The following is a 27,884-nucleotide window of genomic DNA, read 5'->3' on the forward strand; positions in this document are numbered from 1 at the left end:
ACAACATGTTGTAAATCAGAAAATTAGTCTCATTTTGAGTCTACTATACAAGATGACTGTAAGAGTTCATCAGTCAAATTAGTCACAATGAAATGGTTGAAGAGACAAAGAAATCAAGTCAGTTTCTAAAATTATCAAGAACCACAAGAGGATTCAACAAAATAGAACAATGTAGTAAACAAGTCAGAAAAAAAAAGAAAGAAAAGAAATCTAGATGGAAGATGAAACAGTTAAGAAAATCTTCCAAGAAACATTAAGCCCCTGGGGAGGAAAATGGAAACCTCCCAACAGGAAAAGTCAAGAAATCAAACACATAGGGAAAAGCATCATCACTAAACTAAATCATCCAGAAAGAAAAGAACTGTCAAAGCCTGAAGATGGGCTGAGGACACTCATACAGAAAAAATAAACAAGCATTCCTACAACTTTGGGACATGATCATGATCTGAACGGCATCTGAGAATCCATGTAAGAAAATTCCCAACAGAGGAATCTGAATGGCCAAGAAGCACTTAAAGCAATGCTCAACATCCTTAGCCATCAGGGAAATGCAAATCAAACCTACCCTGAGAGTCTACCTCACACCACTCAGAATGGCGATGATCAAAAACTCAGGTGGCAGCAGAAGCTGGCTAGGATGTGGAGAAAGAGGAACACTCCTCCATTGCTGGTGGGATTGCATGCTGGTACAACCACTCTGTAAAATCAATCTGACAGATCCTCAGAAAATTGGAAATACATATACCTCAAGACCCAGCTATACCACCCCTGGCATATACCCAAAAGATGCTCCACTATGTTCATAGCAGCCTTATTCGTAATGCCGAGAAGCTGGAAACAACCCAGTTGTCCCCCAGCCAAAGAACTGATGCAGAAAATGTGGTTCATTTGCACCACATGGAATACTACTCGGCTATTAAAAACGAGGGTATTATGAATGTTGCAGGAAAATGCGTGGAATTAGAAAATCTCATCCTGATTGAGGTAACCCAGAACCAAAAGACATGCATGGTATCTACTTACTGGTAAGTGGGTATTGGCCACAAATTCAGAATTCCCATGATACACCTCACAGACTGGAGGAAGCTTAATTAACAAGAATGAGGCCCATTTGTGGATATTTCAAACACACTTGGACAAGGGATCAAAATAATCACCAGAGGCAGAGGAAGGGAGGGAACTGGGTGGGAGAGGGTAGAGGCAGGAAAAGTGGGGGCTCAGGGTGTGGGGTTGGGGGGAGGTGAAAGCAGACTGAGGCATGACAGGAGACAAAAGAGAAGCCCAGTGGGCCAGGAGAGTAAATGGAAATATGGAGCAGTGTGCGGTGGGGGCAGGAGGAACCTCTAGAATGTCCCAGAGAGGTGAGTGAGAGGCTCCAGGACTCAATGGTTATGGCAATACTCAAAATGCCTCACAGTAGGAAGACGGAACTGAAGAGACCACATCCAGCTAATAGAATGTCCCCCAGTTGAGGCACGGGGCCACCTATCGATGTTCAAAATTTTTGACCCAGAATTGAACCTGTCTAAAGGAAATGCAGGGACAAAGGTGGAGGAAAGACTGAAGGATAGGACATTCAGTGACTGGGCCCAATTTGGGATCCATCCCATGAGCAGGTACGACACCCTGACACTATTACTGATGCTGTGCTCTGTTTGCAGACAGGAGCCTAGTAGAGGTGGTGTCTTCTTCAGAGGCTCTCAGCTGCTAACTGAACCAGATGCAGATACTTACAGTGTGGAAGAGAGTTCAGGGAAGGAGTAAATGGAATTGAAGCAGATTGTAATCCCATGGGAAGACCAATGGTATCAACTAACCTGGAGCCCTCAGAGCTCCCAGAGACTTAGCCACCAACCAAAGAGCATACACAGGCTGGTCCATGGCTCCTAACAGATGTTGTAGCAGAGGACTGCCTTTCTTGGAATCAGTGGGAACGGGTATATATAATCCTATAGAAACTTGATGCCCCAGGGAAGGGGGAGGCTGCTGGTGGTGAGGCTCTGGTGGGTAGGTTCCAGAGCACCTTCTCAGTAGCAAAGGGGAGGGGCATGAGGTTAAGAACTCTGGAGGTGGGACCAGAAGGGAGACAACATTTGGAATGTAAATGAATCAAACAATTTCATAAAGAAGATGAAACCATGTATGGGAGAATGAGGGGGAAGTCTGGAAGTTGTAGAAACAAAGAGTGAGTGGTATTGGGTCGTTCGTGTACATACAGCATACATATATGAAGTAAACATGACCTTTAAAAAAAAATCCACATATAGAACAAGGAGCTAAAAGCAAAGGAGACCAAAAATAAATGAATAAACATATTCATTTCAATTGAATTTTCTTTTTTTATTGAATATTTTCGGCATTTACATTTCAAATGCTATCCCAAAAGTCCCCTGTTGTTCCCCCCACCCCGTAATGCTCCCCTACCCACTCAACTCCCACTTCTTGGCCCTGGCTTTCCCCTGTACTGGGGCATACAAAGTCTGGCACACCAAGGGTCCTCTCTTCCCAATGATGGCCAACTAGGCCATCTTCTGCTACATATGCAGCTAGAGACACAACTTCTGGGGGTACTGATTAGTTCATATTGTTGTTCAGTTGAATACTTCAATGGAATCACAGCCCCCAATTCCCTGAATTCAGGGCAATGTGTGCACATGCAAATACAGGAGACATTTATAAGTCAAAATACATATGACCCAAAAAGGTCTTTTCTGGTCACACTATATCTAAAACAGCGGTTGATACTGGAAACCCAACGACCTACTCAAGGCTAATGAAGTCATGGATCTTGGAGATTAAGCTACAAACATCAGTTTACTAAAACAGCATAATCCCTGACTACACTCCCAGTATTTTGTACCTACACCCATAGATGTGTTTAGTGCTCACCCTCCATCAAAGCAACTTCTCTGCAAATGGATAGAGACCTTTGCAAAAAACCTTTATCCAATCAAAATGCAGAGAGCTGTGGGCCCCTGTGCCATCAGGTACATTTTGAAATACAATTTCTGTATCTAAGCTCAAAAAATCAACACAGAACGAGGGGAAAGGAATAGTTTAAGAGCCAGAGAGGATCAGGGAGTCTCACATGCTGTGAGACTGTGTCTCATGCAATGTTACAAACTCACCATGTTGAGCACCTAAACATGAGCTGAACAAGGAGAAAAGAACTACAGGCAACTGAGGAATGCTGAGAATGGGAGAATAGGCCTCCCCAGGGAGAAGCACACCAATTGTTTATCCAATCCTTAATATGCAGTCCTGAGGACATACACACAAGTTACACTGGATAAAGGGAGCTGTTAGTATTCATGTATTCATAAATAGCTATGTATATATGCGAGTGTGTACATAAAAGGGACTATTGAAAGAACGGCCATGAATTTCAAAGAGCAAGGAGGAGTGTATCAGAGGGGTTAGAGGGAAAAAGGCAAAGGGTTACAGAAATACTATGATGATATTATTATCTCACAGAAGCAGTAACTGTTTTAAAAGCTATGAGAGGAGGGGGAGTTTGAGGGAAGGGAAAACATGATCAAAATGTGTCATATGGGAAGATTTTAAGAGCCAAAGATTTTAAGATAAAAGAAAACCTTAAAACAACAGAGACTACTGGATGAAAAGAGTATTGAAAGCTGCCAGAGAAAGTAACAATTTTACACAACCATTTTCTTCAGAATTACTTTAGATCTCTAAGACCATGCTCTTAATAGCCTGCCACACATTCCACCAGTTTTACATCCACCACAAGACAAAGTAACAGCCAGCCACATAACTGCACTGAGCAGAGCTGTCTTTTTAAATCAATGTAACTCTATGTAACACCTTCCAAGGCAAGTAGGAACATCAACCATTCATGAACAGGAGGGCAGAACTGCACAAAATAAAGGAATGAGGAAGCAAGGTACCTGAAATCACAACGTCTCAGGAGTGAACTCCTTTTGCAAAAGTGTCCAACTAGGAAACTTTAGACACTTCAACTCAATAACCCCAAAGTCATTAGGACAATAAGAAACATACAGTTCTGAGTCAAGCAGAAAAACAAGGCACATGTAAAGGTGGGAAGCCAGTTGACAACAGACAGCACAGCTGGCCTAATGACCTTACATTTAAAGAGCTGTCCAAAGTAAAGGAGGCCGATTACATGAAAGCCTAGGCTAAATCAACATATTTAGTAATAATAATAATAATAATAATAATGATAATACACTAAAGTGGTGTTAAGTAGCAACCAATTTTAGGGCCCCTTTTTCTAGTAACAACCTTTTATCCCCTTATCTCAGATGAGCAAGTGGCAGAAAAAAAAGACAAATCAGGAGACAAGATAAAGTAAGACACAGGATCCTAACCCAGACCAGCCAGGACTGGAGCCTCTGCTTCAGCTGAACATCACTAGGACTGACATGTGGCAAGAGAAAAGAAAGGGTATTAACATTAGGTAAGGGCTGACCTCCTCATGATGGCCTTACTGCCACAGGGATCACACCATTTCTCCCTAAGCAGAAATGGCAAGAGCAATGAGAACAGCTGAAGTTTAATCTTCACTATTGTATCTGAATACAGGATAATGTCCATGCTGCTTCTGTGCAGCTGGACTCTTGTCACCTTTTAAGAATTGCAGTTTAGGATAAGGAGTCCACTTCTTCCTAGGGACAGCAGCACACCCACCCTTCAGAGGAGAGGAAGACACTCTACTACTTACAGGCTGAAAATTTATTATTATGAATTTCAGTTCTTAACAATGTAAAAACAGCACTAAGAAAAGTTCTTAGGAACAAGGAGGTTTAAATTGACATTTCATCATAACTAGAAAGGTTCTGATATAGACTGAGAGATCTGAAAGAACTGAGTCAGTAAGAGATCAGCGGATGATGTATCGTACATAAGGAACCTCTATGTCGTCTCCACTGTCACTGTTGCAGCACAGCTCAAACACAAGGGACTTCACATGATGTCCCAGTTTTTGCTTTGACACACAGCTCACGATCTCTGTCATCCTGAAATCAAAGAGCAGGAGACTTAAGAAGGAAGCAACCAAACATAGAAGGAAATGTGGCAGCAGATTGTAGAAAAAGAATGGGGAACCACACTGGGTTGTTGAGAATCCCATCCAAGGCTTACACTCCCATCAGCCCAGAGGCTAACTCACGGCTGATCCAACCGTTCCTTGAGCTTGCTGGCTGGCATAAAGACAGAATAGAGCATGGACACACCCTGGGACACCATGATGACTTCCAGCTTGTGCTCTGTCTGCAGAGGTTAGAAGAGATAGGAGTGGTGACTGTGAGATGGATAGTGCTGCTAAACCAAGTGGGCAGACCCCAAAAAGGGGGAATTCACACAGGAAGGAGCCCTACCTTAAAGTAGTCTAGAAACTGCTGCAGGGTCATCTCCTCACCGCTAGGTTGCAGTCCCTGCACATCAAAGCGATCCCACAATGTCCACTCTTGATCATAGTACTAGGGGACAAAGGTAAGTGCTAAGAGGGGACTACCCCAAATGTTCTTAACATATTACAAGTGCATTAACCACAGCTCAATAATCAAAAACACACTTGTGGCATTACCTAACCATGATTAGGCAGCTTGAGTCTTTGTAAAGAAAAGGATACGTACGCACTGCTAAGTCCCTGGTTTCCCTTTCCCTCATTTAACATCCCTCTTAGCTCTCCATGAACTGTTTGTGTCAGCACCCTTCCTGCTTTTTTTTTTCTTTCCTGCTTCGTTGACACAGAATCTCACATTCTAGCAATACCTGAGCCAGTACTACAATTATGTTGTCCATGCGTTTGATGAATGAACACAGGTATTCAAAATATATCTTAGTGATGTAACACCTTATCTGCTGAGAAGCAAACTGCTCCCCACGCCCCACACCCATGCACAAAGGCACGCACGGGCACACAGACACTCACAGAACACACACAAACACACTGTATTGATGTACTCAGCATCCCTGAATGGTAACATCAAAATTTCCTATTCTTGGAGGTCCCATACCTGATGACACGCTGGAGCCAGAGGTGCAGAGAAGCTAAACAAAGGCAGAGCCAAGTTGATAAAACTGTTTTTGTAAGACTCCAGTTGTTGGTGGCCCTGAACCACCTTGTACAGCTCCAGACACACAAGACCAACTATAGCAGATGTGGTGGTTGCAATGGCTGGGATGATCTTGCCTGCAATCAGTTTGCTCTGTAAGACAGACAGTGACCACCAGGGATTACTGTTTAGGAGGAAGTAGGGTTCTACAAAGGCCCAAATGAAGGAAAATCAGCTTGGGCAAGGGTCAGTGGTACATCACAGACTCCTATTACCTTGTGCCGGTCTGCTGGGGAAATGCCATAGTTTTCGGCTCGGAGGTTGGATGCTGCCACAATGAAATCCATGTGAAAGTTGCTGTCGTCATCCTTTTTTTTTGTTTTTTGTTTTGGAGTGGAGAATTAAGAGAGTGAATGTCTACTTAGGATCCCAGTGTCTCCCCCAACTATGTACTGTGTTAACTCTGATGACCATTTGAAGTAAATGCATGCAGGTATTTTCAATTTTGTTGTTGTTGTTTTAAGTCAAACATAATTATTACAATTCTAACCTTCCCTCCTTCAAATCCCCCTGCTTTCCTTTTAAAAGCCATGGCCTTGTCTGGCTTAATACCTAAACATAAAACCTTAATAGAACCTACTCAGCCTGTGAGCACTACTTGTACTCCATGATTTCAGGGATGACAACAATTAGGAGACAACAATTAGGAGACTCAACACTGGGGAAGAGTATTTCTCCTACCTAAATAACTTCCTTAGTTGCCTGTAGTTCTCTGTCTATGGGTGGATTCCAATAATACCTGTCCCACTCCTCCCCTTATTATGTGTCTACTGGGACCCTAGGAACTCACAAACCACTCAGCAAAGCAGGTAGGCTAACTGCAGACCTTCACTCTCCTTCTGATCCTCCAAGTCTAATCTCCAGCTCTGGAGCAGAATACCTATAGCAGCCTCCCCAGTCATCTCTAGTGGACCCCACAGATCTTTCCCTCCTAGTCTCCCTCCACACATTCCTTGATTTGTCACAGATCTGAACTACAGGAGGCCCTCTCTGGGAAACTACAGGCCATGCTGATCCAGAAAACAGGCAGGCTAACTTTAACCAGATCTCTCCCCATCCCCCATAGTCCCCACACTCTCCCCTCAGCTCCTTCAAATCAAATCCACAAGCCTCATCCCTAGCTCTAGACCAGACTACCTCTGGCAGATTCCCACCACACTTCATCTCTAAAGATCCCACAGATGTTCCACTCCTAACTCTCCTAATTGCTTTGTTCTATCCCCTAATTTCAGCAAGCCTTCCCTGGGAAACCAGAAGCATGGAAGCTCTTTAGTAGACCTGCATGCTGTGGTCTCTGCTAAGTCTCTGTCCCCATAACCATGGCAATGACTTATCAGCTCCTAGTCAAACATCCTGTTTTCCCTCCCTCTCATAACCCCAAGCCCATTCCAGTTCCTGTGTCTCAGGTCCAGATACTAAGATACACATTTTACCTGAAACCCCAGTCCCCCACACCTATCAGGGCCCCAGTTTGTCCACCATGATCAAGTAGGCTTCATCCGTACTTGGGCTAGGGATGTAGGTCCACTAGGCTAGGCTAGTGCAGGGAATAAGTGTGATAAACAAACTGAAGAAAGAATAAGGGGTGAGGCCATTAAAATTATGGCGATGTGAGGGGAATTCAGAAAACTAATAAAGTAGAAACTTCCTAAAATATAAGCTCTCTTGTGTGCTCATGCACACACACAAATACACCCATACGCACACACACATACACACAAGTACACCCACATGTACACAGACATACACATAAGACACATTTTTATACACACACACACACACACACACACACACACACACACACCCATGTGTGTGCACACATTTACCAAACACATGCACAGGGGTTTTAATGATATAGTCCCTCCACTAGCCAGCTCTTGTCACAAAGGAAGCCTCCTTTACTGGGAATGGGTTCCATCTAATTGAGTTACACAGCCCTAAGGAGTCCCATGGGAATCCTCAAATAACCAAGGCTGTTGCAAAGACTATAGGCTGCTCTCCACAAACTGAGAGCAAGACCCCAGAGCTGAAGACAACACCTACCCAACCCACTGCACATGGAGATGCCTACTCAAAACCTTCACCCCTACAGGATTCCTGAGTCTTTGGTACAGGAAGTTGCTCTGCATGCTATCAACAGAAAAGCATAAACACCAAGCCAGCCACAAAACTTTTATCTGCAACAGAGTTCTGCCTGCAATACATACTAGGAAAACCCTGGTATAAAGCTTGTGGGAGTAATCAAGCAATACTTGATCTGACTTAAGACTCTCAACACGGGGTGGATCCATACCCAATACTGCTTGGGTGAACAAGAACCTGCGATATTCCAGGGATCTAATGTAAAATCAAATGATACCAGTCTGAGCAAAGACAGAAGAAAGAAAAATGATACCACAATGACAGAGTGACTCCTGGTGATTGATACTCTTCTATGTTTGGGGATCAGTGTCTTATTCAACCACCATCAGAGAAGTGTCCTCCTGCAGCAGATGGGAATATAGAGACAGACCCACAGCCAGACATCATGCAAAGGCTGGAGAGACCTTGGAAATCCATCCCTAAATGGGATGCCACCCTGAAATCCATCCCTTCTCATTTCAGGACATCTTCTGGAAAAGGAGGCAGAGAGAGTGAGGGGATGGAGGACACCAGGAGGACAAGGCCTTGTAAGTCGCCTGAGCAAAGCTCATAGGAACTCAGAGAGTAAAGCAGTATATACCTGTCAATTAAAAATCCTATGGACTCTACAGGAAAGGATAGAATAGAAGGGGGACATGCAGGAGGCAGAAAGAATACTGGGATAGAGCCAGGCACAGGAGATTTGTCCTGGGCTGGCCAACACATGGTAAAGCCAGCCCTGTGGCAGAATGTAGACTAAAATAAATGGTTATATTGAGTTAAGTCCTGTCAGAGACGAGCCTAGCTATACAGCCAAAATATCTGTAAATATATTTTGCATCTGTCTGAGTCTCATTTAAGGGAGCATGGGGCTAGGAGGAAGAACTAGGACTAATCTACATTTAAGGGACTTAGCCAATACATAATGAAGTAGACAGTTTTTTGTGGGGGTGATGTTTTATTTTGATAAGAGTTTTTCCAAGAAGCTCCTGATGATGACCAGCACTGACAGGTAACATGGCACCACAGGCTGCACTACCAGCTTGGGCAATGTCAATGTCAGCAAGGACAATCTAATGCGATCATCAAGACCTACCGGGAAAAGAGATGGTGCTGCTCACCCAATCTCCCTCTAAAAGAAATCTATCAGTCTTCTTATGAGCCCACAGCAGTCACAGTACTGCATTCTTGTAATCCCAGCATACAGGCACAGAGACAGAATGACCCTAAGTTCAAGTCACCCTAGGCAACATAAATGCTGTCTTAAAAACATTTTTAATCAACAGCAAAGAGTCACTGGGCAGAGGACTCAAGCTTCAATTAGGGCTTTTGTACAAAAAAAGTCAAAACATAGCTCAGGCAAGGTGACATTCCTTGTGTGAGGTAGCTTCCTCCCTAAAGCTCTTAACATCCAGATTAATTAGAGTACTCTGAGTCTGGTCCACAGAGGAAAAGTGAAAGCCTGTAGAAAAGATCTAGGGGGCTGGTGAGATGGCTCAGAGGGTAGGAGCACTGACTGCTCTTACAAAGGTCCTGAGTTCAAATCCCAGCAACCCTATGGTGGCTCACAAACACCCAAACTGAGATCTGATGCCCTCTTCTGGCATGTCTGAAGACAGCTACAGTGTACGTATAATAATAAATTAATCTTTTTTAAAAGAAAAGTAGTAAAGTAGTAGTAGTAGTAGTAGTAGTAGTAGTAGTAGTAGTAGTAGTAGAAGTAGTAGTAGTAGTAGTAGTAGTAGAAGTAGAGGCAGCAGCAGCAGCAGGGGCAGCAGCAGTAGTATCGGAGAAGGAAAAAAAATCAAACTGTCAGGAAAGAGAGGTTGAGAGAGAGGACACTGTTGACACAGTATGGTGAAACAACAAATTACCAGCTCCCTAGATAAAGTAGGAGGGCTGCTTTTGAGCATGGGCAGAGCACATGTCTATTGTGGCCAGTGTGGTGTGAGCAAAGGAGCTCTGCTGGAGTGGCAGGAGACAGAAAGGAGAGAGGCAAGGGAGATGTGTAGCACTTAGTAGGGGATGGACTTGCAGTTCCCAGGGAAGTGTTAGGTGCCCAGGACCAAACAAGGATGACATTAGTGGAAATACCCAACAAAGGGGTGACAGAACCAGTACAGATTATATTCAGTGCATCGGTTGAGGGACGGTACCACCTAACTATCTAAAAAAATTTATCCAAGAATGGTTCCTGTCTAAAGGAAATGCATAAAGAGCGGAGCAGAGACTGAAGGAAAGGCCATCCAGAGACTGCCCCACATAGGGATCCATGCCATCTGCAGACACCAAACCCAGACACTATTGCTGATGCCAAGAAGTGCTTGCTGACAGTAAACGTGGTCTAGCTGTCCCCTGAGATGCTCTGCCAGAGCTGGACCAGTAGATATGAAAATACTAGCAGACAGCCATCAGACTGAGCACGGGGACCCCAAATGGAAGAGTTAGGGGAAGGACTGAAGGAGCTGAAGGGTATTGTAACCCCATAGGAAGAACAACAATATCTAATAACTGCCCCCCCAAGCCCCCACCCTAGAGCACACAGGGACTAAACCACTGCCCAAAGATTATACATGGAGGGACTCACAGCTCCAGCTATGTATGTAGCAGAAGCCTGCCTTATCTGACATCAATGGGACAGAAGGCCCTTGGTACTGTGGAGGCTCCATACCCCAGCATGGGGGATGCTAGGGTGGTGAGGCAGGAGTGGTTGAGTGGGTGAGCACCCTCATAGAGGCAGAGGAGAGAGGGGATGGGATGTGAGGGTTTGTGGAGGGAAACTGGGAAGGGGACAACATTTGAAATGTCAATAAATAAAATAATATCAAAAAATTAAGAGTCTGGTGTTGTTTTCTTTTCTTGGTTTCAGAAAGTCCTGTTGTACTAGGTTTTTGATTGATTTTGAGAAAGAACTTAAAGTTTGGTGGGTAGGGAGGGGATGATGATCTAGAAGGACTTGGGGAAGGAGAAGAATATGCTCAACGTATACTTAAATTTAAAAACAGTTTTAAATAGGAAAAACAAACAAACTCCTGCTGGTGCTGCCTTTGTTCAGGTCTTGTTTCTTGTCATTTATAGGAGATACAATCTACAATCACCAAGTTTTTTTTAATCCCCTTGCTCTTACGTTTTTCCACCTTTTCTTCCCAAGTCTGAGGAGCAGTTAATTGTGTTGTAGATGTATCCACTGAACATAGTGAACAATACTGTCCTGACCACCTGTGGTTTGTGGAAATCAAGGTAGGTACTAGGGTCCTAGCCAAGTCTCAGGACTAGTGAATTAATGAATCTTAGAGAAGAACTGCTTAATCCCACTTTATTAAGCCAGCCAAATTCCTAACTGCATTCTAAGTTTCAACTCTTAGGTGCACAGGTGTAGCTCTCACCCTTCATCAAAGAAAGTTCTCTTTTAAACAGAAGGAGACCACTCCAGGCCCACAATCTTGACAAAAGCCTATGCTAGGCACCTGCGCCCACCTTCCTAACCATCCCAGCTACCCCACACCAAATACCTTCTCAAACTCAATGGGGTACATCTTGAATCCAAGCATCTTGTCTGGAGTAGGAAGTGCAGTCTTGAGTTCCTCCAGGTGGCTGTCATCTGCAGAAAGGACACCATGGTCTCTGGTGAACCCACTGCACTGCCCAAGGTGAAATCTGGACTGGGAAGTGGTGTTTATGTAAAAGTATTTGAAAGGGAGAGGCATCCTGGAAGGTGTAAGGGAAGGGGAGTCGAGGAGAGAAAACAATTCCCTGCCCAAAGGGCACAGGGAAGTAGGGGTGAGGAATACAAACACATGAAGACCTGGAGGTCCTGAGTAACAAAGATGAAAACCTCACAACAAGGAAGCAGCATATTCACACACCATGAAAGATGGAAGCAACTCAATTACCCACCAATAAGTTAAGAGACAAATGCAGAAGCTGTAAAAAGGGGAGAAAATTGTAGGACTATATTAATATACAACCATTACACTAAATAAAGTAGATAAAGTAAATGGGACACAGGAAGAAATCTCTGCTTTGAGTTTGCTTCCCTGTGGATCCACTAATATGATACAGCTAGTGGTCAAAAGATTCAAACAAAAAAGGTAGACAAAGGTTTTCAAGGATGGTGAGGTGGTAGAGAATGGGAGAAGTTGTTCAAGGGCCACAGGAGTTTAGTTTTGTAAGATGAAGACGATGGAGCTGAGCAAAGTGATTTAGATTAAGTTCACAGGAAGATAGAATCTAGTTAATGGAAAGAAATGGCAAGCAAGTCGGGAGAGGGGAGAGACACACTGTTATGAACAAACAGTGAATGAAGGAGGGGAAAGTCTCAAAGGAAGATTGTTGGTCAAATCTCACTCATGAGGAGACAACTACTCTCTGAAAGGCAAACTGAGGAACTGTATCAACTTGGGAGATTTTTACAAGAGAACAGATTCCTCAGGGAGATCAGAAGAGAAAACAGAGTGTGTGACACAGAGTGCAAAAATCGAGGTGTGCTTTAAGCAGATACAGAGAGGACAGGAACACAGAGGGAGAATAGAAGCGACCTGTTACCAAGGAGACAAAACAGCAAAGGTATCAAGACACCCAGAGGGCAGGGAGCAGTCCGGTTCTTTTTGCATGAAAAGTACATAAATTGAGAAGAAACAAGAAGGAGAATTCGACAAAGTCATCAGACAAGGAAGGCAATTAACCATTTCTGTAAGTCCATATTGCAGAGAAATGAGATACAGAGGTTTTGTTTTTCCACCCATCAACCCTTAAGCACAGACTAGGTAAATCTCAGGAATACAGTGAAAATCCTGGCCAGTGGCAAACACCAGAGGGAAGGCTGAGTGGGACAGAATACAAACAGATGATCCCTGAACAAATGGTGAAGCATTCTCACCGATAGTGGTGGCACTGGTACTCTGCAGCTCCTGCTCAGAAACATGGATCCTGATGCCAGACTTGGGAGCAAACTTGGGGACCGGCAGAGACTGCAGGAGGTTGGCCACAACAGCCCAGTCCTGGGACCCTCCTAGTCCGTATGTCTGAGCAAACAGGTTGGCAGCAGCCATCACATAATCCAGATGCAGGGGCTGAAAGAAAGCCATGGCAAAGGAAAGTCAGCTTAACAGCCACAGGTTAAGAGTGGAGAGACCCACTCCCCACATACCCACCTGGGAGATCCCAAGGACACTTACATTGTTTATGTCAAAGATGAGAGGATGCGGACAGCGTTTTGGTCCTGACCAAAAAAGTGCTCCAGAGCTCGTAAGCTAGGAGAATGCAAAGGTATGAAGAGGACAGAGGGAGAAGCACTCTCAGGCAGTCCTCAGGCCAAGAAGCCTAGGTTCACCATTCTTGGGAAATTCACAATGAGTCAAACACATGGCAAGTTCAACTTACCAATTTATATGAGGCAATATTAAGAAATGAAAGTTAGTCCTTTCTAAATGCCCACAAGCCACCCCTACTTCACAGATACGGCTTACCAAGACCTTAGGCATGTCACGAACCAGTGTCCAACACACCTGGGACTTGAACCTACTTCATGCTTAACTATAAAACTTCTCACAACTACAGCCCTCAAAGAGAACTCAGCAGTGGCTCAGCCCACAGGTGCAGCTGGGAAGGAAACTAAGCCCCTTGCCTGGCTGACAGAAGGAGGAAAACACAAATCCTTGCACCAAGTCCTGGCCTACACCTTGCCTTGAGGTGCCTGTGGCAGCTAGACTGCCTGGAAGAAGCCATGTCCAGAGAGAGGATAGTAAGCATCCAATTTCCTGGAAATGTGCTCAGCCAAATACATCCACCGAGTATGTAATACCTGAGTTGGAGGGTAGTTGTGCAGCAACTGCTGGATGTTGTGAGAATACTGGGTGTGCCAGTGCTGGTAGGCCCAAGTCACACAGTCAGCCCAAGTCTGTGGCCTCTGCAGGACCAGGCTGCAGTGTATGGCCTCCAGTACTTCCAAAGGCTGGGTGCCGGCTAGCTGCAGTGTCCGCTCCATGAACTTGGGGTCCCTATCCAATACAAAGACCTGGATTACTTCAGAGGCCTAGAAGTAAGGTTTCTGGGCAAGCCTTCTTTCTCCAGGGAAAATGTCATTCCTGACCATTTCCCATCACCCTCCACCAGCAAAAGGCTCAATCAACCATTAGTTATCCAAAGCATCTACCAAGGATGTGCCTTGAGGAGAGCAGACAAGGACGCCTTTGTTGATTGGCTTCTGTTGGCTGTTGGTTTGTCTGTTACTTACATGAGGTATTGGTTAACGTTTTCAGCTGACTGCTTGAAGAGCCCTTCAAACTCATCCCGAGCCCACTACAGACAGAGCAAACAAATGCATGTCAGCAACGGCCAAACAAACAAACCAAAACCAAAACAAAAAAAGTTCTTGTACACATTAGTGAGACAACCAGTTAGTAAAGACTGTTCTGGGTGAAGACTGCATTAACCTGTACAATGAGGATACCCACGTGTTCCAGACCAGAGGTCATAATTTGCAGCCAAGTACGTATGTGTGAGAACCTGGAATGTTCATGGCAATACAGGTGTGATGTGTTTGGATTATAAGAAAGAGAGACAGAAGGGAAGAAGTCACACTTAAAAGAACAATGACCTATTGGCAGTTACTCTTAGACTGAGCAGAACAGCACCCAGGTCTCAACAGGAATTTCTCTGGTTTTTGTTGCTGTTGTTTTGTTTGCCCCCCCCCTCTCCAAGGTTTCTGAGAACTAGGAGGTCACTGCAGAAATGGTCTGGGGCATGTACACAGACACTGGACCATACAGGTTCTAAATTCTAACTCTCACACATACTTACCTGCTTTTATGACCTATTGCAGTGGAATAAAACTCCCCTGTAGCCAGCTGGTTTTCAAGTCTCTGATGTAACTAGCTAGCATTTACACTCATCAAAGTTAGTGTGTGAGCACATGCAGACTGCAAGACTGAGTGTGGTGCCAACTACAAACCCACTGCTAAGAATTTTACCAAAGTATATGAACAGCCCATATCCAGCCTAAGTGCTTTACAAAATCTCCCTGGTAGGTATTACTTCAATGCACATTTTGCACATGAGGAATCTGAGGACCAGACAGGTCTCCTCCTACAAAGTTACCGAACACATTCTAAAACCTTTTGTGCTACTCTGCCTGCTGTACAGACTCAGAGACATTTTATAACCTGGAACAAGAAACAGGATAAAGGAATTTGGTTGGAACTCTCTAGTCTATTCCTACCTGATCTCCACCTGCTTGGCATGGCCTCAAAATACTGACACTATGAGCCGAGGAGCAAACAGAAACTAAACAACCCCCACCCAACCTCCCTGGGCCCCATTGAACTGGAGGAACACAAGCAGAACTAGGCTCTGGGTTTAGTGTCCAGTAGAGCATTCATTTTGTTCAGCCAGAGGACACACAAGATTTTGTACTTGACAACACAGACAGAAGTCACACTGAAAAACCAGCTGTTTAACTTAACACTTTGGGTAAGATTTTAACACACCAAAAATGCACTCATTATTACAGGTAAATTAGGAAATCAGCAGAGACAACAATAGCTGATTTGTGTAGCAAAAAGCATCGTTTATGGGTCATTCTCACTCTTCAGACACATGTCCAACTGATAGGTTCTCTTTAACTCTTTCAAAACTAGAAGGTTAAGGTTAATTGTTGTACTTAAAATGTTTTCCATACAATATAGTTGGATTGTATTTTTTTCCTTCTGTCAACCCCTCCCAGAACCTCCTAAACTCCCCAGCCACTTTACTCACATGCCATCTCTCAAGAAAACTCTATAACAAGTAAAACCCCAAAGAAATAAAGAAATAAAAACCCACGAGCAAGACAAGTAATACCAAAACAGAAGTGCACAAGAAAAAACCTGAAGTCCACCTGGCCACCTTCTTCTAGGCATGGAGCCTACCCTGGAATGTGGTTGATATATGCCATTAACATTCCATTGTAGAGGAGGTTTATTCCTTTTCTGAGCTTGGTTAGAGCTGTCAATTTGTGTGGAATTCCCCTTCTTTGTGTTGGGATTTTGCCTGGCTTGAACTTGTACAATTTTGAGTGCTGTCAATCAGAAGTGGATGACTCCAAAGAAACCATGTATGATACATAGATAACACACGTGGGCTGGTATACATATGATTGGTATAAAGACATGGGACGTGTTCCGGACCCAGAACACTTCAGAATCTAGAAATCTGTAGCAGGAGACTGGCAAAGGCTCGAGGACCTAAACCTACCACCTCCCATTCCTCCCAAGGTTGATCACCTGCAGGGTGTGCTCTATGGCATTAGGGAAGTTCTTCAGTGTGCAGATGGGGATGGATTTCTCAGGTGGGTCCTGGCTTGAGCTGTAAGATTCTGTCAAGAAGGGAACAACCACCTGCACATTGCCCTTGGTGCCCAGCGTGCCTGATTCCAGCAGAGGCTTACGATAGTAAACACAACGGCGGTCCACGTATAATCCTTTTAGGGAGATGGGAAGAAATGGCAGATGAGTAGCAGGCAAGCTTACATAAGGCAGGAACACAGGTCAGGTTGCTCTACAGAATGAGTTCCAGGAGAGCAGAGGCTACAGAGAGAAACCCTGTCTCGAAAAACCAAGGCAAGACAGGAATACAAGATCCTCATACATACACTCTACCCTGCTCTTGCCCTCCTCACTCAACTCCAAACTTACGAGCATCCACATTGTCTAGGGCATTGGCCACACCATCCAGCTTTTGGAAGAAGTCATCATCATAAACGTGTTCTGTCTCCGGGCCTACTCGATTCTGGTGGCTGAATATCCTGATGTGTGGATTTATGTCACGCACTGCTGCAGCAGCAGTCTCAGACTTTAATTTCTGGGTGGGAATATGAAAAACAGAGCTGTTTCCCACACACCGAGGTGACCAAAGTCCACAGAGATATCCCAAGATTTATCTCATAAAGGGTTAGGCTCAAAGCCAACCAGGCTCAAACAGTGCCAATACCATCTGGCTGGGCACAACAGATATTATAAAGGACATTAGAATGTTCTTTTATGACAGCTACATTTCTACTAATTCATAAAATTCTGTCTTCTTTTACTTTAAGGATTATAAAGGAAGGGCTGGAGGGATGGCTCAGCAGTTAACAGCACTGACTGTTCTGCCAGAGGTCTTGGGGTTCAAGTTCCAAAAAATACATGGTGGCTCACAATCATCCATAGTGGGATCCAATGCCCTCTTCCGCTGTGTCTGGAGACATTGACAGTGTACTCAAATATATAAAATAAATAAATCTTTAAAAAAAAAAACAGGATTATAAATGGAATTTGCCACCACACAATATTTTGAGTTAAAATAAGAAATAAGGTCAGAATAGCCCAACAGCTACTCTAATTTCAATTAATGACATCCAGAGTAACCCAAATAAAACCACAGACAGACTGAGACTCCTCTGGTTCTACTTTCACTTCTGGAATACATGGGTTGTGGCTTCCTCCACCTGAACTCTCTGTTCTTTAAATACCACACACCCGAATGTCTTATCTTCCCTCAGGCTTCTACTACTTTTGCATGGTCAAATGTCTTCCCACACACCTTTACTGTTTCACCATGGTAAGGTCCATTTCCCTAGGAGAAAGCCTTCTTCATAAGCACTGAAAACAAGCACCCTCCTGACATTTTCCAATTGCTACTTCTCAGTTCCTCTTTACTTCTCTTACACGTTTGAGATTCTAACATTAGCCATATGCCACTTACTGCAACAGTAGCCTGTCATGGTCAAACAAGAGTCTCCCAAAGCTTTTGGGAGTGTAGGTCATAAGCACCACAACTTCCTATGTTAGAATCGTAAGCAGATTATTTAAAAGTGTTAGTCCACTTAACACACTATGTCAAGAACAGATGAGATAAGCATAAGCATTTACCAGCAAAAATACTTCCAGTACAGAATACCCCTGAGGACTCAGACCATACTCACATCTTTATAAATATGTTTTAGGTTACATACTCTCATAAAACAGCTGAGTGTATGTGTCTGTCTGTCTGTCTGTCTGTGTACACACAAGTACAGGTGTATATAGGCACACACAAGCATATGTACAATGCCAAGTACATGTATGAACGAGTGGGATCCTACTGTACTAGTAGTAGTAGTCGTAGTCGTAGTCGTAGTCGTAGTCATAGTCGTAGTCCATATACTCTATGTGTGGCTCTCAGCTCTCTTCCTTTTTTTTTGGTCATCAGATTCTAGTTATCTGGAAAACAGCTTCCCAGCTTCCCTGAACTGGCTTCCTAAACGTATGGAAGGAATTTGTCCTTTCCACTAACAGAGCAATCTGGGAGAGGAACAGTATTTGATGCCATTTAATTTCTTATTGAGTCTTAAAGACTCAGTGTTACATGAGGAGGACACCAAAATGCAATCAGGAAGCTTCTCACTTGCTCCAATCTTCCCACTAGAGGAAGCCAAGAACATTTCTTTTGTTACCTTATGTTTTCTAAATCTAGAGTCTAGGATGCTTGATGAAAAACGAAGTAAAGGAAAGATGAATTATCAACAAGACGATCAAGGAAACACTGACCTGTAGGGAATGCCCTATTACCAATCTCACAATGTCACATCTGCCATGCCCGAGCATCCAAGCTTAGGTAGGGAGGGAAAACCAGGCCAATGAAAAAACTGTGACAGGGAAAAATATCTATTGACCTCACACCTGAATGCCTGAAAAAAAGGAGGGAACTAAAGGGGGAGAAAAAAAAAAAGGAAGGGAGGAGAGGGGGGTGGGAGGGGAGGGAAGAAATATCTGAGCCATTTAGGTTAGAATCAAATAGGAGAAAGAAAGCCATGCCATCCTACTCACTGTGATGTCCCAGGGACGGAAGAGAAACTGTCTGTTCAGGTTTGACTTCTCAATGGTGTCCATGTCTGTAACTGTGATTTCTCCATCCTCCCCACAGCCAAGGCCAATCATGGCAAAGTTCTTGAGCAGCTCACACCCAATGGCGCCTGCACCTACCTAGAAGTTGGTCAGAGTGAACAGGGATGGCATAAGCTAACCCACCACTCCTTACTCCCAAAAGAAAACACCAACCGAACACAAGACCGTGTAGTGACAAACATTCCATTCACAGGGATGCACATTCCTATGGGTGACTGAGAGGAGGGAAAGAAAAAGAGGTACCTGAAGCCTTTCCTCAACCCACCACAAGACAGAATAGGTGATGTAATCAGGTCATGAAAAACCAAAAGACCCCTCCCCAAAAGGATCAGGGAAAGAGAGATCCTTTCAGAAAGGGTGGACAGAGGCCATTAGTGTCAATCACCAGGAAGTATTTCTGCTTGCCAAGCTCCTCTTGTAGGTCTGATCCAAATACAGCCACTTGCCCATCGTAACGGTTCTGGCGCTGGATTTATGTGAATGAGTACAGACAGGTTAGAGCGACACATTCCTCAAGACGATCCCAAAGTTTCCCACTGCCCCCACAGACTTACTGGCAGGCACTTATCTTCCATGAAGGCCACTCTGTGCTCCGGGAGACATTCAAGGGCATCAAAGTACAGCCACTGCCTAATGGGCATAAACTTTCCAGAACAAGCCTGGGGAAAGAAGGCTGTCAGTAGCAGTAGCCTAACTGGACTAAAAGGCAGTGATGGCATCAGAAACACACAGCAGCCACACCCTTCCCCACTAGGGCTGACCTTCATGACCTCCTGGGCAGCCAAACCACCAAAGAAGGCATTCATGGGTGCCAGATCCCCAGCTGCTACATAGGCCAACTTCCGGATAAGGTCTATGTCCAGGCAATCCTGTTGGACTGCTGGCAAAGCTTGAGCATTCACAGCTTGGGCTAAGGTCACCAATTCCTCAGCATCCTCCTGGTTGGACAAAAGGAACCTGGATAGAGCCTATCAGGCCCTACTGGAGGAAGAACAGGTATTGGAAACAGACAAATCAGAGGTTCCTGGCTGGCTTCCCACTCATTTACCTCATTATGGGGCCGAGGAGGCCTGCTGTGCTGAGTACAGAACTGATGCAGGGCCTGGAAGCCAATGTGAAGCTGAGCAGGATGACAGCACTTAGCAAAATCTGTGACCACAAACTCTGGCTCTGCCAGTGAGGCGAGTAGGGGTTTCTGTGGATAATGGAGTGTCGTGAGACCAGATATGAACAACCTATAAATCTCAAAAGCAGGAGTCCTTCTACTCACAGCCCCTCACCACCTACTCACAAAACTGATCTTCCGAGGTACTTTCACTTGACTGACAATGCCTCCACGGATGTACTCAGAGAAGCTGGAGGTATCACAGATACTAAAGGTATAGGGACCTGGAAGATGAAAAGGATGGAGAAGACTGCCAGTCTAATCTGTGCCTTTGCCACCCTCCCAAGATCAAGTACAAAAACCTCACAGTCCAAGCCTAAGACACATCAGCTTTCTTTCCATTGCAAGCTCTACTCAGAGAGGGACAACCAAGCAAGCAACCAAACAAAAAACAAACAAAAATCACACACAAAGGAAAAGAAAACAAACCAAAGCATATCCATCAAAAGCACAGGCGTACAGTACACAACTCTCATCCCAGTCCTTCAGAAATCAACTCACGAGGATTCAGAGTTCAAAGCTAGCCAAGGGCTACCCACACCAAACAAAATGCCCACAGTCTCACTCATACAGCTTCAGACTCTGGGTGGTAGGAAGCTGACACCACATCTGGCTTCTGTTTCAATGCAGAAAAACAAACTGGGGTAGGGAACAGATGTCTCCTCTGTCCAAGATCTGATTCAGTGCCTGAGAGTGAGTGCTTCTTGCTCTCCTTGGTTAAGTGCCCAGCACCTATGCTGGGCAGCTCACAAATGTCTGCAGCTCTCAGACATATCTCAAAACAGAGACACACAGAGACAAAACCAAAAACAAAATACATACACAAGACAGAAAAGAAATCTACTTGTCTCTATCTCCGAAGCATTACACAAGCTCTGTAAAGATACAAGCCATAGGACCTAACTTTTCTTACTTTTCTTACAGTTCTGGGGGTCAAACACTGAAGCTTGTGAAAGCACAGCAAGAAGTTTACCAACTGACTTGCTATATTAATATTCAGTAGGTTAATAATATTTAGTGACTATAGAAAAGAAAAAGTCTGTACATGTTGAAAACAAAAGCGGTTCTTTTTCATGTGTTTGGTGACTTGGAGACAGGGATTCACATAGCCCAGTCTGGACTCTTGCTCCATAACTAAGGCTGGGCTTGCACTTCTAATCCTCCTGCATCCCCCTCCTGAGTGCTAGGATTACAGGTGCATGCCATCATCCACAATGGCACCTTTCTTACACACAGGTTATATTGACAGAGCCCAAGGGTGGAGGGATACAAAACATACAAAAAAAAGGGGGGGTCTTTGGTCCCCTCACATCACTGATCAGTGTCAGCTCATGATGCAGAAAGACTTCCTAGCAAACAGGCATCACCTTGAATACTCAGCTTCACACTCGATCAAGTCTGGACAATACAAAGGAGTTGATACCAGGGTTAACTTTCAGGAGTAAAGTTCAACATGCTAAGACGAATGAAGCCAGCATCAAATATGTAAGACTCACAAGCACCTCACTTCTCTCAAACAGATTATGAAATATCATGCTACTTTGACTGTGGTTGAGCTCACACATCTCAATTTAGTTTTCTGCAGGTGTCTTAATTTAAGGGATATCATCTCTACAGAAGCTTGGTTAATCTCACACCTTTGCTGGGACTCACTGGCCTACTGCACACACAAACTGCTGTGTTTTAAATTACTGTAGACTCCCCTCCTTAACTCTTCCATCACTACCACACTGTCTTCATACATTTTCTCGATGAGGCAGTTTGGACGACTGAGGTGAGCCCCCATCAGGATCCATCTTTATGTGCTTCCTCCAACCCCCAGTGTAGCAGTTACCTCCATGGGCTGCCTTCCTGACTGCATGACAGCATTTTGAATGGTTATTCTAAATTCAAACTCGGCCATAACACTCACAGAGAAAGGGCTCTTACAAACTGAGCCGTCTTTCCAGCCATAGTCTACCAGAAACCAGCTTACCAATCACACACACTAGAAAGGACCTAGTCACTCCGTCCTTTTAGAGCTTAAAAGAGAAAATCTAATTGTCTAAAATAAAACCAAAAATGCAGGGAGGGGGTGGGGGCGAGTCAAAATGGAATGAACCAAGGAATAAGTGGTGTGCCTGACCATACTCAAGAATCAGTCCAGTGTCACAGAAAGGGATGGTGCACTTGAGGTGGGAGACACAAGTTAGGCCCTGCTCTATCAAGGCATGGTGGCTTTAATCCCAGCACTCAGGCAAGAGGACTAAGATGAGTTGGTTGGAGACCAGCCCAGTCTGCTGTGCAAAGTTCCAGAGTGACCTCTTGGATTCTGAGGCAGCCCATATCACAGAGCCAAGCTCCCCTTTGTTCTGTGCTACCACTTCTCCCCCTCCTTCCCCAGGATTCCCGTACCCAGAACTTTGATCTCTATGGGAGCAATGCCATTGAGTTCATTCATGCCCTGAACTTCTGTGAAAGAGATGAAGTCACCACTTTCAAATCCATGCCGGGAGTCCTCCAAGCAGGTGACAATCCCTGGATTCTCCTGGTTGGGGAAAAAGAAAACAGAAGATTAAGAGTTAAGCCTCCCTCAGTGTGGGATGTTTATATTCGCACCATCCTGGAAGCTGAGGCAGAAGGTTTACCATGTAACCAACCTAGCCTTCGCAGCATTATGGAGAATGTCTGAAACACAACACACACACACACACACAGACACACACACACACACACACAGAGACGCACAGAGACACACACACACAGACACACACAGAGACACACACAGACACAAACACACACAGAGACACACACAGACACACACACACACACACACACACACACACAAATACACTCCAAAAGAAAACACCATCACCAAAAAAATGTCTGAAAAACAAACACGCATACACACACACACACACACACACACACACCAAAAGAAACACCATCACCAAAATAAAGAAAAAGAAAAGAGAAAGAGAAAAAGAAAAGGATAAAGAAAAAAAAAGAGAAAGAAAAAGAAAAGAAAAACTCAAGATTTCAAGGGCAGGCAAGTAGTGTTTAATTTCCCTCACTGATAGGTTACTGACTAGGTTATTTAGTGACATATCCCAAGTCCAATTGTTGGGTGGGGACAGGGTAAGGGAAGGAAAGGGGGAGCAGGAAAAGAATTTTAAGAAATGTGAGGGAATGCATAAAGATAGAAAAGAAATCCCCAGACAAAGGAAAGGTGGGAAAGGAAGGAGAGCAGAGGGGGGGGGAAAAAAAAGGAGGGTCAGATAAAAGGAAAAGGAAAGGAAAAATCAAAACAAAACAATTACTGCCTACATCCTCTGCATGTGAACCTATAGGAGTGGCCTCCTTACCTTAGTGATCATTGAAACCATGGCACTGAGTGGCTGTTCCCCATTTGAATCAGTGAGAATCATTTCCTCTCCAAAGTCACAGAAGAGTTGTCTAGGGAAGGAGGCAAAGGGAGTGATGCTTTAGACCAAGCACAGGGCCTTCCAGCACTCAAGGTACGGAGACAGATCAGGTGATGTTCATACCACCCAGGAAAAAGGAAAAGAAAAATCATTTCAAAACTGGTTGGTGGAGGAGGACATGAAGGCTTGGGAGTCTCTTGGCCTATGTTTGGTGGAAGTCAGATAAAGGCAAGCACTCACCCAACTAGGCCCCGAGTGTCTGCTACTACCAGCTTGATTCCGTGGCTATGGCAGAATTCACCCACCTGCAGCTGATATTCCAAAGGAGTGTTGGTAAGAACCACTACCTGTAAAGAACAATAGGCCCAGGTTTGGGGTGGAGTGAGAGAATAAAACAGCTGACAGAAGTGAGGGAGAAGAATCCAACACCCAGGCTCAGCTGGCACAGCCTTTTGTCACATGGACACACAAGTCTCAATGGGTGTCAGATATAACAAGGGACAGAGAACAGCTTTTAAAAACACTACCAACTACAGGAATAACAGCAGTGCTAGACAAGCAAGGTCTGGAGACCAGGTAAGTTCATTTATCTGGTAAAAATAGACAGCTGGCTACCTACAGCCAGGTTCTATCCATCAAGAGTGACTACCCAGCCAGTCTGGGTTTCCTCTCATTATACTCACTCGTACAAGGGCTGGAGAATTATCCATGTAGGTGCTGTGCTCCATCCAGATCTCACTATAACACCACACCTTTCTACAAGAGAACCTGCCCCTCTGGGGAGCTCTACCTGCTACCTACATCTCCTAGTTTTCCAGAACCAGATCTGACACAAGGTGCCAGCCTAAATGGCATCAAACCTCGAAGGATAAGACGGGAGGCATGGGATACTCCAGGGTACCTGAAAACCACTAAGGAACTCCTCAATTAGAGGTCCAGTGTAGCTGTACACAGGAACGTAACTGTTGAGTTCAGCAAGGCGTGGTTGGGATATCTCAGCTCGGTTTTTACCAATATCTTCCTCACGTAGGCAGAACTATGAAAAGGGGGTAGGAAGATAGCACTGAGACACATGCAGTGCACATGCTGGAGCCTAAACAAGGAGAAGCCAAAAAGAGATGATACCTGGGAAGACAGATCAGCCCACTGGGCAGTGCCCTGGTCATGGAGAGTGACAGCCTTGACCCCACCAAGGATGATATTCTTGGCAATTTCCACACCCAGACCCTGCAGGCCTGATATCAGTACACTGGAAGCCTGGAGATGCTTCATTGCCTCATGGCCAAGTACATACCTGTCAGCAAAGAACTCTAGGTTAGTGTCTTCCCCACTCTGTGCCTTCTCCCAATCTCCATCTCCCGTCCTGTGTACTACTCACAGCTGGCGGGAGTAAAGGCTTTCATCTATGTCCATTTCCTAAAGATGAGCAGAGAGTTCCAGGGGAGATAAAATAGCAATGAGACTGGGCCATGTGGAAAGACAGAGGTACTTCACCAGCCCCCACTGATTGTTTCCATCCTTACAAATGTCATACTCACGTTGGTTGGCCCTGGGGGCACGCCAAACATCACAGAATAGGTAGGAGACCAACTAGAATCCAGACTAGAGTCAGGTCCAGACACTTTGCGTTTCTTGGACAGGACTGAGCTAGACATCTGAAGAAATAGGGAGCATCACAGCTGAGGCTCTGTGGCAGGAACATCCTCTTCAGAAAGGTTCTCTCTCTCTCTCTCTCTCTCTGTCTCTCTCTGTCTGTCTCTCTCTCTGTCTCTTTCTGTCTCTCTCTGTGTCTCTCTGTCTCTCTGTCACTCTCTTTCTGTCTCTCTGTCTGTCTCTGTCTCTGTCTCTCTCTCTCTCTCTCTCTGTGTGTGTGCCTGTGTATGTGTATGTGCAATGCTATCCTTCTCTGACAGAGAAGACACTGAAGATAGTCAAACTAATGCAGCTCTTAATGATCAGTGTAGAGGATAAAAAAAGTGCTTGTGCACACAGATAAGCACTAGAGAAGCCTGAAAAGTTAAGCAAGCACACAGGCATCCTGCAAAGAAAAGAGATGTTTACCTTCCTTTCTCCTGGAATGCTGGGAATCGATGTAGTTTACACCCCGGTGACATTTTGCTGTCTGATGAGTCAGGTTCCACTCGTAAGCCCCAGAAACTATGTTTCGCTTATCCCAGAACCGTTCCCTCTAAATCCTGGACACTGCTTGTATGCCATAAAACCCATTCTTATGAGGGATGTGACTGTACTTATCGACAGCCTCAGTGGTTCCTATGCTATCTCAGGGTCAGGTCAATGGTAATGAACGCGGGCATGCACGCATGCTCACTCGTCCTCATGTCTGCCTCTGACAACCTCTCTAAGCTCTAAATCTTTGGCCCTATTCTGAATCAATAATACCCATCCTTGTGAAAGAAGCCAGGGTGTTCTTTGTAAAGAATAGCAATGTCTTAAATTTGCTGTGCACTTGGGACTGAATTATTATTAGAATGCATACCTCTAAAATTGTGCCCTGCTTAAATATGGCTAATGTTTGCCTGATGATCTGGGTCAGACTCCGGAAGTCCGGGTCCAATCAGCAGTTCCAGTATCAGGCTGATCCCAGTTTCACTCTTAGCTCATCCTGATGGTAAAGTTTACCTGCCTGCTGTAAAGCAGGGTAGGTAGATCAGAAGTTTAAACATTTATACCCAAAAGAATCAGTGAGCAGACACTGCTTAGACCCACCAAACTGAAACTGCGGATCTCTAAACAATAAAACAGAATCCCACATTATATACACTGCTTTTTGAAGCTAGAGGTAGGGGAAGGGCCAGTGAAAGGATGAGAACTATGTGGGCCCTGACAAAGCAGACAGGAGAGTTACAGCAGATGGATTATACATTCCAACAATTCTGGTCTGGTTCTTTGGGAAGTTCTTCAGATAACTAAAGTTAATCTGTTGAGAGAGTCCAGGGACCATGGAAAGGTGGCAGTTAGATGGCAGTGGCAGATGAGTCTAAGTGCACTCACAGGAAATGTCTACACACTGGCCCTAAGGTATCTTTTCAGGGTGTCACGTGGGCACTAGTTCTCTGGCTTGAAATCCATCTCACAAGAGAGATCTCAGATATCTACACTGGACAAGAGGCACAGGCAATCCATGATAAAGATGGCAAACCCAGGTGAATCACGCCTAAGTTTATGTCTAAAACTCTAGTGCCTTTTTCTAGGAAAATGAAAACAGAACACACCAAACAGAACAAACAAGAAACCCCAAAACACACACAACCCAAAGAAAAACCACAAAGAAACGAAACAGCCATTGTAGAATTTGTCCTTTGTTCTATTTTTTATTCTAACTATATTAACTGCACAAATTAATAACATCCCATATCTCACTTCCTATATGCCCCTGCTGACCAATGCTCTATCCCCTTCTGCACACCAAAATGTTTTCAGAGGAGCCTATGTTGCTGACCTACAACAAATCGAGGAAAACACTTTATAAAACACTCGGTCATGGAGCGGGGTGTCCCTGGGTAGAAAGACTGGAGACCCAAGACTGGAGGCCCAGCCTAACACTGCCCTCGGTCGCGCCTCTCCCCCACCCCCTCGCTCTCCAATGCTGCCTACGCAACGATGAGAAACCACTGCGTACCTGCCTGTAGCCCCTGAACCCAGGGCAAGGACATCAAACTGAGCCCCTTAATCTGATCCGAATCCTATCTCGGTACTATTCCACCAGGCCTTTCTGGGTACTATTCCTCCAGGCCGCGGTACCAACAAGCCCTGCCCACTCGGCCCAAGGGCTCCCGAGGCCCCCACCACAGAGGTCCAGATTGTTAACAATGCTGGTGCCTGTGTGCGCTCCCTGCCCCTCTCTTCGTACCTCCTCTTCCTCGAAGATCTGGTCCCAGAGAGGAGCAGCCTCCACCTTCAAGTCCCTGGCCAACAGCCAGGTTCTTTCTCTCGGGAAACTCCTTCCACAAAACGAGCGTCCTTCTCCTCACAGGAGGAACAAGATGGCGCTGGCCCAGCCGGAAGCGGAAGGGAGGAGCGCGATTCACGCCAATCATGAATCATTTATGACGCACTCAGCCAGCAGGAATGAATATGCAAGAGGAGGGCAGAGCTTTAATGTCCTGTTGGGAGCCTCAGCTCTCTGGGACAATCTAGCTCCTCACGGAAATGGACATTGCTCCTCCTGGAAGTA

At 44.9% G+C, this 27,884-nt stretch overlaps 1 protein-coding gene across 1 annotated transcript; it reads right to left on the reverse strand.

The window, feature by feature from the left end:
• Positions 1-4,714: 4,714 nt before the first annotated feature.
• LOC146999840 (ubiquitin-like modifier-activating enzyme 1 Y) lies at positions 4,715-27,683 on the reverse strand. Its single transcript, XM_085834420.1, has 26 exons — positions 27,561-27,683; positions 25,228-25,344; positions 25,068-25,105; positions 24,815-24,983; positions 24,591-24,725; positions 23,930-24,036; positions 23,630-23,720; positions 22,680-22,812; positions 20,412-20,509; positions 20,169-20,315; positions 19,882-20,058; positions 19,675-19,779; positions 19,506-19,586; positions 19,043-19,198; positions 16,892-17,057; positions 16,481-16,677; positions 14,455-14,519; positions 14,023-14,218; positions 13,397-13,471; positions 13,099-13,291; positions 11,732-11,820; positions 6,314-6,406; positions 6,000-6,191; positions 5,358-5,459; positions 5,150-5,250; positions 4,715-4,997 (listed from the first exon to the last, which is right to left on the reverse strand). The coding sequence occupies exons 2-26, from the start codon at positions 25,342-25,344 to the stop codon at positions 4,862-4,864; spliced, it is 3,159 nt and encodes a 1,052-aa protein (XP_085690546.1). The 5' UTR covers positions 27,561-27,683; the 3' UTR covers positions 4,715-4,861.
• Positions 27,684-27,884: the final 201 nt, after the last annotated feature.

The sequence above is a fragment of the Mus caroli genome, unplaced genomic scaffold (assembly GCF_978045245.1).
Source record: "Mus caroli unplaced genomic scaffold, Mus_caroli_1 scaffold_34, whole genome shotgun sequence".
Lineage (NCBI taxonomy): Eukaryota > Metazoa > Chordata > Mammalia > Rodentia > Muridae > Mus > Mus caroli.

Coding starts and splice junctions, on each gene's coding strand:
- LOC146999840 (XM_085834420.1), bottom strand. CDS start 25,344: ATGTCTAGCTCAGTCCTGTCCAAGAAACGCAAAGTGTCTGGACCTGAC. Junction 20,316..20,411: donor TACCTCGGAAGATCAGTTTT/GTGAGTAGGTGG, acceptor CATTATCCACAG/AAACCCCTACTCGCCTCACT. Junction 5,460..5,999: donor TGGCTCCAGCGTGTCATCAG/GTATGGGACCTC, acceptor TTTGTCCCCTAG/TACTATGATCAAGAGTGGAC.